Genomic DNA, 13,499 nt, shown 5'->3' on the forward strand with positions numbered 1-13,499 from the left:
CCCCTAGATGCAGGTAGCACCCTCTCACCCAGTTGTGACAGCCAAAAGTGTCTCCAGATATTGCCAAGTGTTTCCTGGAGGGCACGTTTGTCCCAAGTTGAGGACCACTGGGCTAGTGGCCACTGCATTGGGTAGCACAGATAACATTTCCATCCTCACAGTACGTTCTGTTGGGCAGCCTGATCTATAGGTCTTCCTCCTATAAAGTTGACATCTTTACAATTAGAACTTTATCCCTACTAAGAGTTTGGGGATGAAGTTCTTATCATTTGTGAGTTATATGAAGTGAGCAAATTCAATGAACAGAAGTTATTTTATAAATGGTGATGTTGGTGGTCTGAAAGAATTAATTTTCCTAAGAAAGGGCATTGTATTCTTGTTGGTCCAAAGTATATTCCCTTTTGATTCAGAGCCTGGTTTCACTTGCTGAACTTGGGCTTGTGCTTCATACCTTCTGTGTTAACTCTTCTCATGTGTCAATGGGGACTGGTGTAGCTCGGTTGCTCTGACAAAATACTGTAGACTGAGTGACTTAAAGAGCAGTTACTTCTCACAGTTCTGGAGGCTGGAAGTCCAAGGTCACGGTGCTGGCAAATTCATTATCAGATGACTGCCTTTTTGCTGTGTCTTGACATGGTGCTGTTTTTGGGTGGGGGGGCTCTGGTCTCTGGTGTCTCTTCTGTTTCTTTAAGGACACTGATCCCTTCATGGGGCCCCACCCTCATGACCTCATCTAAATCTAATCACCCCCAAAGGCCCCATTTCTAAATACCATCTTACTGGGGGTTAGGGCTAACCATATGAAGTTTGGGGGACATGAATATTCAGTCCATAGCAGTGATCATTGGGCTAAATTGTCCGAGTGCAGCACCAGTGCCTGCTACATAGTCAGCCTTCAGCAAATGGCAGGAATCCATGTGGCTACGATTTCTTGGTAAATGTGGGCAGCGTGCCACTCTCTTGCATCCTGTGTGCAGACACAATGACAGTGTGTCAAATGTGATTGCAGTATTACTCTTTATAGGGAGGTAACACAGAATGTGTTTGACAAAGGTAATGATCCCACCTCATATAAAGGGTAATTAACGGGCACGTCAAACCCTGTTGTTTAACACAAGGTTGAGATTCACTTTGTTAATCACCCAGGATTAGTTTGGTTGATGATTCGTTTGTCCGCTTTTTATTAAGGACATATTATAGACACCAAGGGAGACACAATAGAAAGGTGAGCTGGGTCTTGCCTGGAGGGGCTTGGCTTTTCTGGCCCTGAGACACTGCCATGCCCCCTGCAGGTCCCCCATGCGGCAGGGTTTGGTAAGCTGTCCACGTGCTTAGCATGAGCTGCAGGCTTTTAACCTTACAGTCAGCTTTTTGCTTTCTCTACCACTACCTGTAGCAGCGTGTGTGTGTGTGTGTGTGTGTGTGTGCGCGCGCGCGCGCGCGCGCGCGCATGCACGCGCATCCTCTGGTGATTTGGATCTACAATGGGCGTTCCTTTAATTATCCTTAGTCAGTACAGCTTTTTTTTTCTTTTTTTTTTTTGCATGACAGAGAGTCTTTACTTTTAAATGATTTTCAGTACACCAAGTAGTAACATGTAACAAGTTCTTGAATTCCATCATCTAGTAATTTTTTAATTTATTTTTTATTGAAGTATAATTGATTTACAATGTTGTGTTAATGACTGCTGTGCAGCAAAGTGACTCAGTTATACACATATATACATTCTTTTTCATACTCTTTTCCATTATGGTTTATCCCAGGATATTGAATATAGTTCCCTGTGCTATATAGTAGGACTATCATCTAGTAATTTTGATTAAGAGAAACTAAAAGCAGCCCAAACAATGGTACTAGTATCCATTATTCTAACTCTGTTTTAAGGCTGGCTGCTGTATCACATAGGTTACAAATAACTATTTATTACTTTTTCATAGATAAAGCCCCTGACCTTCAAGAAAGATTTAGGGGAAAAAAATTCATCTCTTTCTTTCTTAAGAAATTTTTTTTTTAACTACATCTAAGAAAGAAAAAGTCAGTATTGATATATATGCTGCTTGAGTGAAAAGGCATAGGAAAACAGACAATGTATACCCATTAAACTTCCAAGAAATATGAGGTAAAAAGATAAAATCTTGGGACTTCCCTGGTGGTGCACTGGTTAAGAATCCACCTGCCAATGCAGGGGATACGGGTTCGAACCCTGGTCTGGGAAGATCCCACATGCCGCGGAGCAACTAAGCCCGTGCGCCACAACTGCTGAGCCTGTGCTGTAGAACCCGCGAGCCACAACTACTGAAGCCTGTGTGCCTAGAGCCTGTGCTCCGCAACAAGAGAAGCCACCACAGTGAGAAGCCCGTGCACCGCAATGAAGAGTAGCCCCTGCTCACCACAACTAGAGAAAGCCTGCACACAGCAACGAAGACTCAACACAGCCAAAAATAAATACATAAATAAATAAATTTAAAAAAGAAGATAGGGCTTCCCTGGTGGCGCAGTGGTTGAGAGTCCGCCTGCCGATGCAGGGGACACGGGTTCGTGCCCCGGTCCGGGAAGATCCCACATGCCGCGGAGCGGCTGGGCCTGTGAGCCATGGCCGCTGAGCCTGCGCGTCCGGAGCCTGTGCTCCGCAACGGGAGAGGCCACAGCAGTGAGAGGCCCGCGTACCGCAAAAAAAAAAAAAAAAAAAAAAAAAAAAAAGAAGATAAAAATCTTTGGATAAGCTCTAAGTTTGTACAAAGAAGCTAGATCTGCTGTTCTGCAAAAAGTGAAGGGACCTACTATATAACATACAGAAATAATTTAATGACTCTTCGCAAGACTATAACTCAAGCCTTGCTAAAGCTTCATATTCCATGAAGGGATCGAAAATGCCAAACCATGCGACAACAGGCGGTTTTTTCCTTCCTTTATCCGTTTTTGTGGTAGTTTTTGTGGATTTCTGGCTGGATGTCGCAGACAAAGGCCAAGAGGTTATCCAGGACTTCATCCCTGTTCTGCTGGAAGTAGGTCTGGAGGATGGTCATCTTCTCCTGGGGGTCGTCCACTTCAGTGCTGCAACTGCCATGGGATCCCAGAGCCGCGGCCTCCTTGGCCTTGAACTCCTTCTCCCTCTGCAGGCGGTACTGTTCAATTTCAGCCCGGGCTGCTGCTTTGGCCTGCTTCAGCCTCCAGTTCTTTTGCTTGTGGTCCTCGGCCACCTCCTTGGCGGCCCGCTTCTCGGCCTGGAGCAGCTGCTGGATGCCCTGCGACCGACTGGCCGTGGTGGTGGCGATTCCAAGGCGGCAGAGAGCGGCCTAAGTCGGCTTGACCGTCCCCTCGGGTCAGTTGACCCAGCCGCCCAAGCAGTACAGCTTTTTAAAAAAGTTTTGCTTAAACAAATCAAGCTGCATTTTCAATATCGGCTACTGGTTTTGTTGCTCATTTTGTCCATTTGCTGTGGTGCTTCCTGGCGCAGCAATACCTGTTCTGTGATTCTACGCCATATAGCCCTGCCCACCTCCAGATGCTCCCGTGCCTGCTGGGTGCTTCTCTGTGCACTGTGGCTGTGCCCTCCTGTGTCACTTCTGCTAAAGGGCTGGATCAGAAATAAGCAGAAGCAAATCATGTCATTTGGCAGGTCTTCACAAGTTGCTTGGACTGTCCAGTTGAACTGGAGGTTGATTTCCTTCTTTCGTTTGGCCACACCATAGCTTTCTCTCTTCACCAGGGCGAATCAAGACTTCCCAGCATCTCTAGATAATACTGACCTTTCATGCTGGGCCTCATGCAGTTAATTTAACTCTCACTCGTTGAAGCTCTGGTGCAGGTGATCGGGTTTCAGGGCGGTTCAGGAACACTGAGGTCACATGGGATCCCCGAGCCTCAGAGGGGAGCCCCGGCCGGCACCTTCCCCAGTGGCTCTGGCTTCTGTAGCAGGATTGCTGGGCCCAGTGCCTCTTCCTCTGCTTGGCCTCCATCACTCTGGCCACCTCCATTTCTTTATGTGAAGACAACGGTTATATTGCAGCGTCAGCTTAAGACTGAACACTCTCAGAAATAAAAGATGTCAGGGCTCAGGTGACAGAAAAACCCCTTCCCCTTAGCATTGCTAGGAAGTAAATTCATCTCTTGTAGTCAAGGTAATTTTAAGACTAGGAAAAGACTGCCTCAGTTTCTCCAGGTTTATTGGACGGGAAGCAGAAGCTGGTCTGGGAAGAGTTATAACTTTACACCTGCAGCCGGAGCGGAGTATGAGTTGTGCTCTTGCAGAGAGAAGGGCCAGTGCCGTTTCATCTTCTTTCTGCTTTCCTTAGCAAGAATCCTTAGTGATGGGAAACAGGCCCCCTGCCAAGGGGACGGTCCTCACTCCCTGCTGGATACCCACCCTCCCCAGTGGAGGCTGAGGGGTGGCCTGAGGGAAAGTTGTGGACCTGGCCTTGGTCCTGGGGGACCCAGCCCAGCTTTCCAGATGGAGCTGCCTCGAGAGGCAGCTTCTAGTTGGTTGCTGTGTTGTCACTGCAAATGGTCGGTCACTCTGTGCTGTGACACGAGCTCACGGGAAGGAGAGGATACAAGGGTGCTTGCGCCGCGCTTAAAACGCTTTGCCAGTGAAAAGTAGACCGATCCCTTCCTCTGAGTTCCACAGGCCATGTGTGAGACGGAAACAGCCTCTTTATTTATCTGGTGTTGCACATTGGCTCTTGTGTTTGGATCAAATCATGCAGACAGGTATTATTTATTGAGAGATTTGGAAAACCTCTGGTAAGCATCGATAATGTGATTACCCCACCCCTACTGTAAAATCCTAACTCTGAGCACAGATAATACGTGAGCTGTTACATGTAAATGGGCTTCTCAGATATTATTTCCAACAGCGATTTAAGGCAGAGACCCTGGATTTTCCTCCAGAAAATTTTCTGCTGTTCTTGCTTCCCAGAATAGCCTGTGTATTTTTTTCCAGAGCACCTCACCGAGAGTTTGGCTACTTATAACATTTTAAACTCGACTTGTTTATCTTGGTGAACTTTCCTGGCTAGCAAGGAAATCCATCATTACGCTTGGGTCCAAGTGAGGAAAAAAGAACCTTTTGTATTTTTTTTTAAGTCTATGTATGTTAATTTCTGTAGATGGGAGCTGGCCGTGAACACATTCTCTGGGTTAATGATAGCATGCGTGTGTGTGTGTATAATGTATATAAACTTTTAATGACGGAAAATGTCAAATATACACAAAAGCAGAGAGAACGGTATAAGGGAACCTTTCTGTACTCCTCACCCTGCTTCAACAACTAACCACACAATGGCCAGTCTTGTTTTGTCTGTCACACAGCCTCATCGCCCAAGCTCTTACCGCATTATTGAAGCAAATCCCAGAGTCATATTTCATCCATAAATGTCTCTCCTAAAGTAACGGACTCCTTTTGAAAACATAACTCTAATACCTGCGCCACTTAACTTTCTCCAGCAAGTGTTCCCACCTCCCTGGTTGGTTTGTGTCCGGGTTCCGACAAGGTCCACACCGTACGTTTGATTAGTGTGTCTCTTAATCTCTACCCTCCTCTCCTTTTTTCCTTTTTCCTTCCTTTCTTTCTGCTGACATCTTATTTGTTGAAGAAGCTACTTTGCTTGTCCCCAAGAACTGCCCTGATACTGGACTTTGCTGCGTGCATGTGCACAGCGTCATTTAACACGCTTCTCTGTCCCCTGCTATTTATGTAAACGGGTGTCATTAATCCGAGAGGCTTGACCTGACTCAAGTTCAGTTTCATTTTCTTTTCCTTTTGGTCCGGAGGTGCACACTCTCTGGTTGTCTCTTTTTTTGTGTGGTGTGAAGATTATTAGTGGGGTCTGGCATCGTCGGCCTGACACATCCATTTATAATGTTTCCCGTCAGCTTTTCACGTAATGCTGTGCACGTGTAGACACAGAGGTTTCAGGATAAGTTCTCGAAGGTGGGTTTGCTGGGTCACAGGGTAAAGGCATTGGTCGTATTCTTAGATATTGCCGAATTCTCCTCGGGAGGGTGGCACCACTTTGCATTCCCACCACTAGTAGATGCGTGTTCCTGTTCCATCCGCGTGGCCAGCAGAATGTGTTGTCACTCACGCTTTTGCATTTGTACCAGTCTTATCGGTGAGAGATAGTGTGTCAGTGTCGTTGTAATTTGCATTTCTCTTGAAGCCCTTTATAAGCGTCTTCAGAAAACAGGAGCAACGTTTACAAGTCATGAAAGTCTTCAGAAAAATCAAACTTTTCCAGGGAGAGAGCTACTGGGTATCGCTGCCCCGAAGTTTCTGAAGCTTGTTTTGAAACATTATCTTCATGTAACTCATGGCTAGCACCCGGGGGCAAGGGAGCAGGAGCTAGAATGAGGACGTCCGCAGCTTCCCAAATGGGTGATGCCCGAGAACGTGCTGGATGTGCCAGTGGGTGGGGGAGAGCTCCCTCTTCAGTGATGCTAGACCTCCTGGGCGTCTGGAATGTTCCTCCTGTTCGACTGTGAGGTGTCCTGCAACCGGGAAGCTCGTTTAGCATCACTTCACCCTGAGTTTCCCACGCTTCTGTGCCACTGGAGCTTTTTCCCGCCGTGCCACCTGTAACGTCCCTGAGTGCTGACGTGGTGGCTGCTCGTCCTCACACCAGCCATGGGGTTCTCGTAAGGCGTCTCCGCTGCGTGGCCCCTGGTGGCTCTCTCACTTAGAATGTGATCCAGACTGCAGATGAGTCGGCCCCCATCCTCACCTCGTTCCCCCAGTCTCGCCCTCACTCACCTGCGTCAGCCCGCACTGCAACTCGCAGCTCCTTCTGCCTCGAACTCTCTCCCCAAGTCTCTCGTGCCTGTCCCCTCCCTTCCATAGTTCTCTGGATGAATGACATCTTGCCAGGGTCCCTGCTCACCACCGTATCTAAAAAGCAGCCCCCTCCCCGCCCTCTGTCCCCACACCGGGCCTCGTTTTCCTTGAACCACCAGTCGCTGCCTGATCCGCTGGTTTCTTTCTTGTCGTCTGTGTCCTCGCCTAGTGTCACGCTGTGCGAGGATGCGGACTTGGCCTGCTTCCCTACTCGGTCCTCGGGATGCAGCCAGCTCCGGGCGCAGGGCAGGGCTTGGTGGGGTGAGGAGACCAGCCCGGGGGCTGTGCGACACTGCTCCTGGGACACCGGGACCCCCTGGGCCAGGGCCTGGGCTGCGAGCATCGGGGAGGTCGCTGCATCGGCCCAGGTGCCTTCTTATTAACCGCCCTCTAGCGTTTCCTTCTCTGCTTCTTACTGTGTTATATTGTGTCTTAAGAAATCCTATTTCTATCACTGCTGTTCAGATCACAGAAAGGGGTGCTCGTTCAACGCGCCAGTACCCACTTTCCGTGAGGTGTGTTCTTAGCCCCTGGGTCAGCCTCTTTGCTTTGAGCCTTTTAATTGCTTGATGACATTCTTCCGCTTTGGGATGCTGTGATGAAGTTAAGCCCGTGTGTCTCCTGCAATAAGAGAGAGTGACTGCACTCTGCGGACCATTCGATACCCCAACGAGGCAGCATTAGATCTCGGAATTAGCATTTTCCGTCCGAGGGGATTTAGTGGTTTCAGAAGAGAGCGGGATTGTTCACAGGTAGCTCAGGCTTAGACCCGCAGTATCCCGTTACCGTAGCACAGAAGCTACAGCCCGTGCTAAAAGGCCAGCGCTCCTCAGATAACAGTAAAACATACAGAAATGGGGGCGGAAACAAAAAGAGCGTTGTTCCCGTCGTGAGACGGGTCTGGCGTTCCACGCAGGACCGGCTGCTGATAGAAAGCTGCCGGAAGCTTTGTGAGGGTCGTTCAAGGCCCCCTGCCAGAGCTGGTGACGTAAAAGGTAGAGTTGTAACACTTCTCATTCTTGGGGCTTGTAATGTGTGGTAGTAACGTGGAATATCTTTCGAGGCCTGGCAGCCCTTTTCTTCAAGATGTGGGTTTAAGAATCCATTTGGTTTTACTTTTGTCATACCAGCTCCCTTGACATCTTTTTTTTTTTTAGTTAGTTTATTTTATTTATATTTATTTTTGGCTGCGTTGGGTCTTCGTTGCTGCGTGCGGTCTTTCTCTAGTTGCGGCGAGCGGGGGCTGCTCTTGGTTGCGGCGCATGGGCTTCTCCTTGCAGTGGCTTCTCTTGTTGCGGAGCACGGCCTCTAGGCGTGCAGGCTCAGTAGTTGTGGCACACGGGCTTAGTTGCTCCGCGGCATGTGGGATCTTCCTGGACCAGGGCTTGAACCCATGTCCCCTGCATTGGCAGGTGGATACTTAATCACTGTGCCACCAGGGAAGCCCTTCTCTTGACATCTTAAGTTGAACAACAAATATGGACACTTGAGGGCAGTGTGAGGGGGAGGTTGATGAGAATCATCGTGAAGATGTCTTCTTAGTTGTGTGCGGTCAGCATTTGAAGCTGTGCCTGCTTTTCTCTCTAACAGTTTCTTTCAAAGGCAGCCAGTAAAGAGCACCAGTTTACTTTGGGACAACATCTGACTGGCTATGTGGGTGGCCCTCAGATTTGACACAATGCGAGTTTGGAGGCCTTGACACTGAACGTATTGGTAGCCCGGCAGCAGAAGAGGATGAGTGTGGTGTGCGGGGCCTCAGTGTGAAGCTCACCGTGCCTCTTACTGGCTGTGTGACCTTGAGCAAGTCACTTAGCCTTCCCGAAACTGCTGCAAAATGTTGAGGGGTGAAAAGTAAAGGCTGTGTGCTCTGTGTCCTGGGGTTTTTATTTTACACTGGGTCTTAGTCCATTCAGTGTCTGCTGATGAGAGGCATTACAGGGTTGCTGATCCCTCTCCCTGATGGGAATCGGGGCCTGTTTTCCTCCAGGGAGCGGCCATTCCCATTGTAGATGCTGGTGCCTTGACAGGCAGCTGGCGCAGTGCCTGGCTTTACTGATGGCTGCACTTAGGCTCTGTAGCTGCCAAAAGCTATAAGGAAGTCACAACACCTAAGTACGAAGCTGGAGCCGATGTGGTTAGCATCTTACGTTGCGGCCTTAACAGTGGGTGTGTGTCTGTGCTCTCTGACCATTTGATTAGCACTGATGGTTAAGGAACTGAAAACATTTTCTTCAGTTCAGTAGAGTTTCATTTCTCTATGTGGGTGTCAGTGTCAGGTGACGATCCATTTGCTGTATTTCTCATTCTATAGGAGCCAGTAGGCCTGGTTAGCAAAGGCATTGGTCATTAACTGTTACAGAGGAATCACACTTTTTTGGCCTTGGGTTTTTTGTATGGAAATGATGTAAGCCTTTTCTACAGACTTCATCAACCTATGTGGGTTGTGGTTTGTGACATTAAATGAGACGTATTGGAAAGCCTTTTATCAGAGGATGGATATAACGAGATATTATTACATAAATGAGTCTAGATTCTCTCTGCAAGAACAGTTGGGCCACTTCCTAGACAGATGCAGTGCTGGGAGATGGGTGGCCTTTGCTCCTGCCTTACATTAGAGACCCCTGGTTCTCCATAGAACAGCTAAAATGGAAAAACACATGGCCAGGCCATGTTGGGATGTAGGGGTGTCACCATTCAATGCGTGGGGTCCCCCAGTGCATCTGTATCCGCTCTCCAAGGAAGAGGACTCGGGACCAGTTTTCATAAATATTTTGTTTGCTGCAGATGGCAATCATAGCAGTGCTGTTGAGCCCTGAAGCCCTATTCCAAAGGGAGGGAATGAATTCCTGCTTGTTCTCTCATTCCAGTGGTGCTGATGGCTCAGATCAGCTCTGGTGCTGAGTTTTGCTGTGAGTTGTGACATTTGTGGCCAGGAATTTGTTAATGATAATAAAGTACCGGAGTTGGTGCATTTTTTACTTTTTCTCCCATGAGTAAGTAGACTGAGTATTATCCTGATAATAATAACTAGCGCAGACATTATACGCCAGGTCTCTGCCAAGTAAGCCCTTTCCTTACATTTCTCATTAAATGGGAGGGACATTTTTAGTGTCCTCATTTGAGGCATGAGGAAACTGAGGTTTAAAGAGGTGAAGTGTCTTGCCCAGGGTCCCACTGTAGAGCTGGAGTGTCACTTGTACTCACCAGCATGCCAGGATGCTCTTGTCAGTGGAACAGAAGGGAGTTTGGGCTGGCCGTTAAGCATCTGGATTTTCGGGTAACATGGGGGAAACAGTTTAGAGCTAAAATCTGTGTCATGGTGGATCTGGAGCCTGAAATGCAAGCTGGTGACTTTCCAGAGAAGGAGTTCGTTCTGTTTCTGGACCGAAGTCTCTTCTTCAGCCCCGAGGGCTTCCAAGGCTTAAGACGTAGGTATGGACGATGTGACCAAGGACGAGCTACAGGAGGCTGCCTGCTCTTTGCAGGCCAGAGCCAAGCCTAGTCTCGGTCAGTGCTCTGCTTCTACCACCCAGAACCAGGCCCTGTGCGCCCAGGGGCGGGCTGGCTGGAAGGAAGGAAGTTAGCTTGAATGGGAAGCTTAAGGAAGGATGAATGGATGTTTGAATGGAAGGGGAATAGTTGAGAGAGTGATAAATTAGAACCAGAATAAAAGAAAGATAGAGGAGCCCTAAGAGTTCCCAACTTTCGTGCAGGGTGTCCCTGTTGAAAGTTCACTACTTTTTGCTGTTTCCCATATATTCTTCTTGTACACAGATTTCATTTGTATGTTTATTTAATAGACATTTTTTACCACTAAGCCAGATGCTGGGGATAAACGAATAAGACAGGATCCTGCTCTCAGAGAGGGAAATTTAAAATTTCAGGAAATTTTTAAGCCAGTGAGCTCGTTGCCTGAGCATATTAGTAGAGGACACGGGCACCCTGCCTGGAACGTCCCCACCTGCAGAGGATGCTCCTGGGGCAAAGGGCGCCCAGCCACCACCAGTCTCATCTGGTGTTCACCACAAGCAAGGAAGGTCTTAGGGGATCTTTGTTTTTCTTTGTCAAAACATTGTTTTTAACTGTTTCTCACCTTTCTCTGAAGCTTTTAAGTTTTGGGTTGTTATTGTTTAATAGAATGTTGTAATCTCGCATAGAATGACTCATATTTCTTTTCGGACCAGGATTGATCGTAAGATGTCAAGTGCTCACACCAACTACAAACTGGATGAGGCTCAGGCTATAATGAGCGAGCTGAGGACCATCAAGAAAGCCATTTGTACAGGCGAGAAGGAGAGGCGGGACCTGATGCAAGTAAGAGGCCCGGGTGCTCTTCAGAGCCCACGTCCGTCTGTCTGCCCACCTGCTTGTCTCTTAACTTTATTAAAAAAATATATATATATATATAATATATTTATTATATAATCATACATATTTTAAAGACATACATGTATGTATAATATATATGTATATATGATAGCTTCTGTATATGTGTGTGTACATATTTATAAATATTTTAAAATATGCGTATTAGTTTCCTAGGGCTGCCATGACAAAGAACCACAAACCAGGTGGCTTAGAACAACAGAAGTTTATTCTCTCCAAGTCTGGAGGACAGAAGTCTGATATCAAGGTGCAGCAGGGCCACGCTCTGTCTGAAGGCTCTAGGGGAAGCTCCTTCCTTGCCTCTTCCAGCTCCTGGGGGCTGCTGGCAGTCCTTGGTGTTCCTCGGCTTGTAGGCGTATCACTCCGGTCTCTGCCTTTGTCATCACGTGGTTTCCCGTGTCTCTGTGTATGAATTTTTTCTTCTTATAAGGACACCGATCACTGGATTAGAACCTGCTCTAATCCAGCATGACCTCATGTTGACTTGATTCCATCTGCAGGGCTTCCTTCCAAATAAGCACACATTACAGGTTCTGGGGGTTAGGACTTCAACATATCTTGTTGGAGGACACAATTCAGGCCACAACAATGGGTGATACGTTTGTATTGTTAAATAATCAAAATAATTCAACGTCTGTTGTAAGAGTCTTGCTGTCACCCCGTTCTCTCACCTCCTGTAGCTGCTTTTATTAGCTTCTTGTACACCCTTCCAGTGTTTTTATACAGACACTTGAAAGTGTGAACACGTGGCCGGCTGCCCTCGCAGAAAGCCGGGCCTGTGCCTGCTGCCCCGCGGTAGCTTCCGCACCTAACCATTATGCCCTGTACCTTTTCCCGTCTCTGGACTCAGAGTTCCCTCCTTCCTGGATATGGCTGCATAGTATTCCACCATGAGGACAGACTTTATTTCATTGTAGCTTTATATTGCGTTATTTTTTTGCCCCTTGAACTCCTGCAGTTTCTGTCGTTTTTAGAAACAGCTGAGTTTTTGCAGAGACCCACGCCGGGCTCCTGCTCGGTGCCGGAATGCATCTGATGCCCTCTGTTGTGGCTTTTCTTTTCGGCTCAGCACACCGAGTGAGCACCTGGTGCTGGGAGGCATTTGTCTCGATTCTGTAGCATGTAAGACACAGAAGGACACGGGCGCAAAGCTCAGACTCGTAGGCCGAGTGCAACAGGTGCGCACATGACTGCCTTGCCCGGCAGTGCTTCCTAATGGCAAGGGCGTGAGGCTGGAGTGTCCCTAGGCTGCTCGTTCAATTGCAGATTACCAGACCCTACCCCAGGTCTCCTGGATTAGACGGTCTGGGGTGGGGACCCAGAAATCTGTATTTTCAGATGCCCTGTATTTCCAGGTCACGAGAGGTAAACGGTCAGTTGTTAGGTTCTCTCGGAGGCCTGGTAACAAGGAGAACAGCTGCCGTCTGCCGAGGCCTCTGTGTGCCGCGCTGGGCGAGGTGCTCTGCGGACATCACCCATGTGATCCAGGCCCAAACCCTGGCGTGAACCGGGTGGTACTTCACCCCAGGGACACGGAGGCCTCGCCCGGGACGTGGAGCTCGTGTCCCTGCCCCGTTCTTTCTGAGAGTGCAGAGCTGGCCGAGCCACCCAGTTGCCTCGAGTGGGTTCCCCACCACGGAGGCTGGAGATCGAATTTCTGGAAGAAGCTTCACACCCCAGCATCTTCTCTGAGACGCTCCAGGGAGACGCACAGGCAATGTCTTCATCTAGTAAAATCAAAGAAGTTGTTTCGTCTTTGTTATATGACTGTAGCAATCTTGGCCCATTCCAAGATGCCTTTGTCTAGATCCCGAGGCAGCTACCTGGGGTACACTGCACGTGGGCGTCTAGTGTCTGCAGGAATATCTGCTGAATGTGAATGCATTCACAAGTCTTTTAAAAAAAATTTTTTTTTCATGTTTTCCTCTTATTTTTTTAGATTTCTTTTTATGGGGGTATAGTTGCTTTTCACAGGTCTTTTAAAAATCTTAGAAAATCTGATTTCTCTTTAACTTTCACCCAAAAGGGTTCCCTGTACCAGAATTTGTGCTTACTCTAATTTTTGGCAAACTGACATCCATATAAGATGACTTTTGACCCTGTAGCATTGTGACTGAAAAGCCAGGTTATAAGAATATGTAAATATTGTCTGGGAGCTGTTTTCACCTTCTGTGGGGTACTGAAGATCTCAAGGCAACATTCATCTCTGTTGGACTTATTTATTGATAGACTATTTTGGATGGAAATACATTCCCCCCTCCCCTTTGCTCTATTGAGGTAC

At 47.9% G+C, this 13,499-nt stretch overlaps 2 protein-coding genes across 2 annotated transcripts in view; one reads left to right on the forward strand and one right to left on the reverse strand.

Annotated features, from left to right (window-relative positions):
• Nucleotides 1-13,499, forward strand: part of WWC3 (WWC family member 3) — a gene marked incomplete at its 5' end in the record, with an annotated part of 116,539 nt that overhangs the window by 57,781 nt on the left and 45,259 nt on the right. The window contains one exon of the mRNA XM_079727496.1: nucleotides 11,017-11,146. Coding sequence (XP_079583622.1) covers nucleotides 11,017-11,146 — 130 coding nt within the window. The remainder of the gene's footprint in view (nucleotides 1-11,016; nucleotides 11,147-13,499) is intronic.
• Nucleotides 2,090-7,175, reverse strand: LOC307069965 (V-type proton ATPase subunit G 1-like; the record flags this gene model as incomplete). The annotated part of the gene is made up of 2 exons (XM_079728321.1): nucleotides 2,090-3,255; nucleotides 6,925-7,175. The coding sequence occupies 2 exons, from the start codon at nucleotides 7,173-7,175 to the stop codon at nucleotides 2,910-2,912; spliced, it is 597 nt and encodes a 198-aa protein (XP_079584447.1). The 3' UTR covers nucleotides 2,090-2,909.

Source organism: Hyperoodon ampullatus (assembly GCF_949752795.1).
Source record: "Hyperoodon ampullatus genome assembly, chromosome: X".
NCBI lineage: Eukaryota > Metazoa > Chordata > Mammalia > Artiodactyla > Ziphiidae > Hyperoodon > Hyperoodon ampullatus.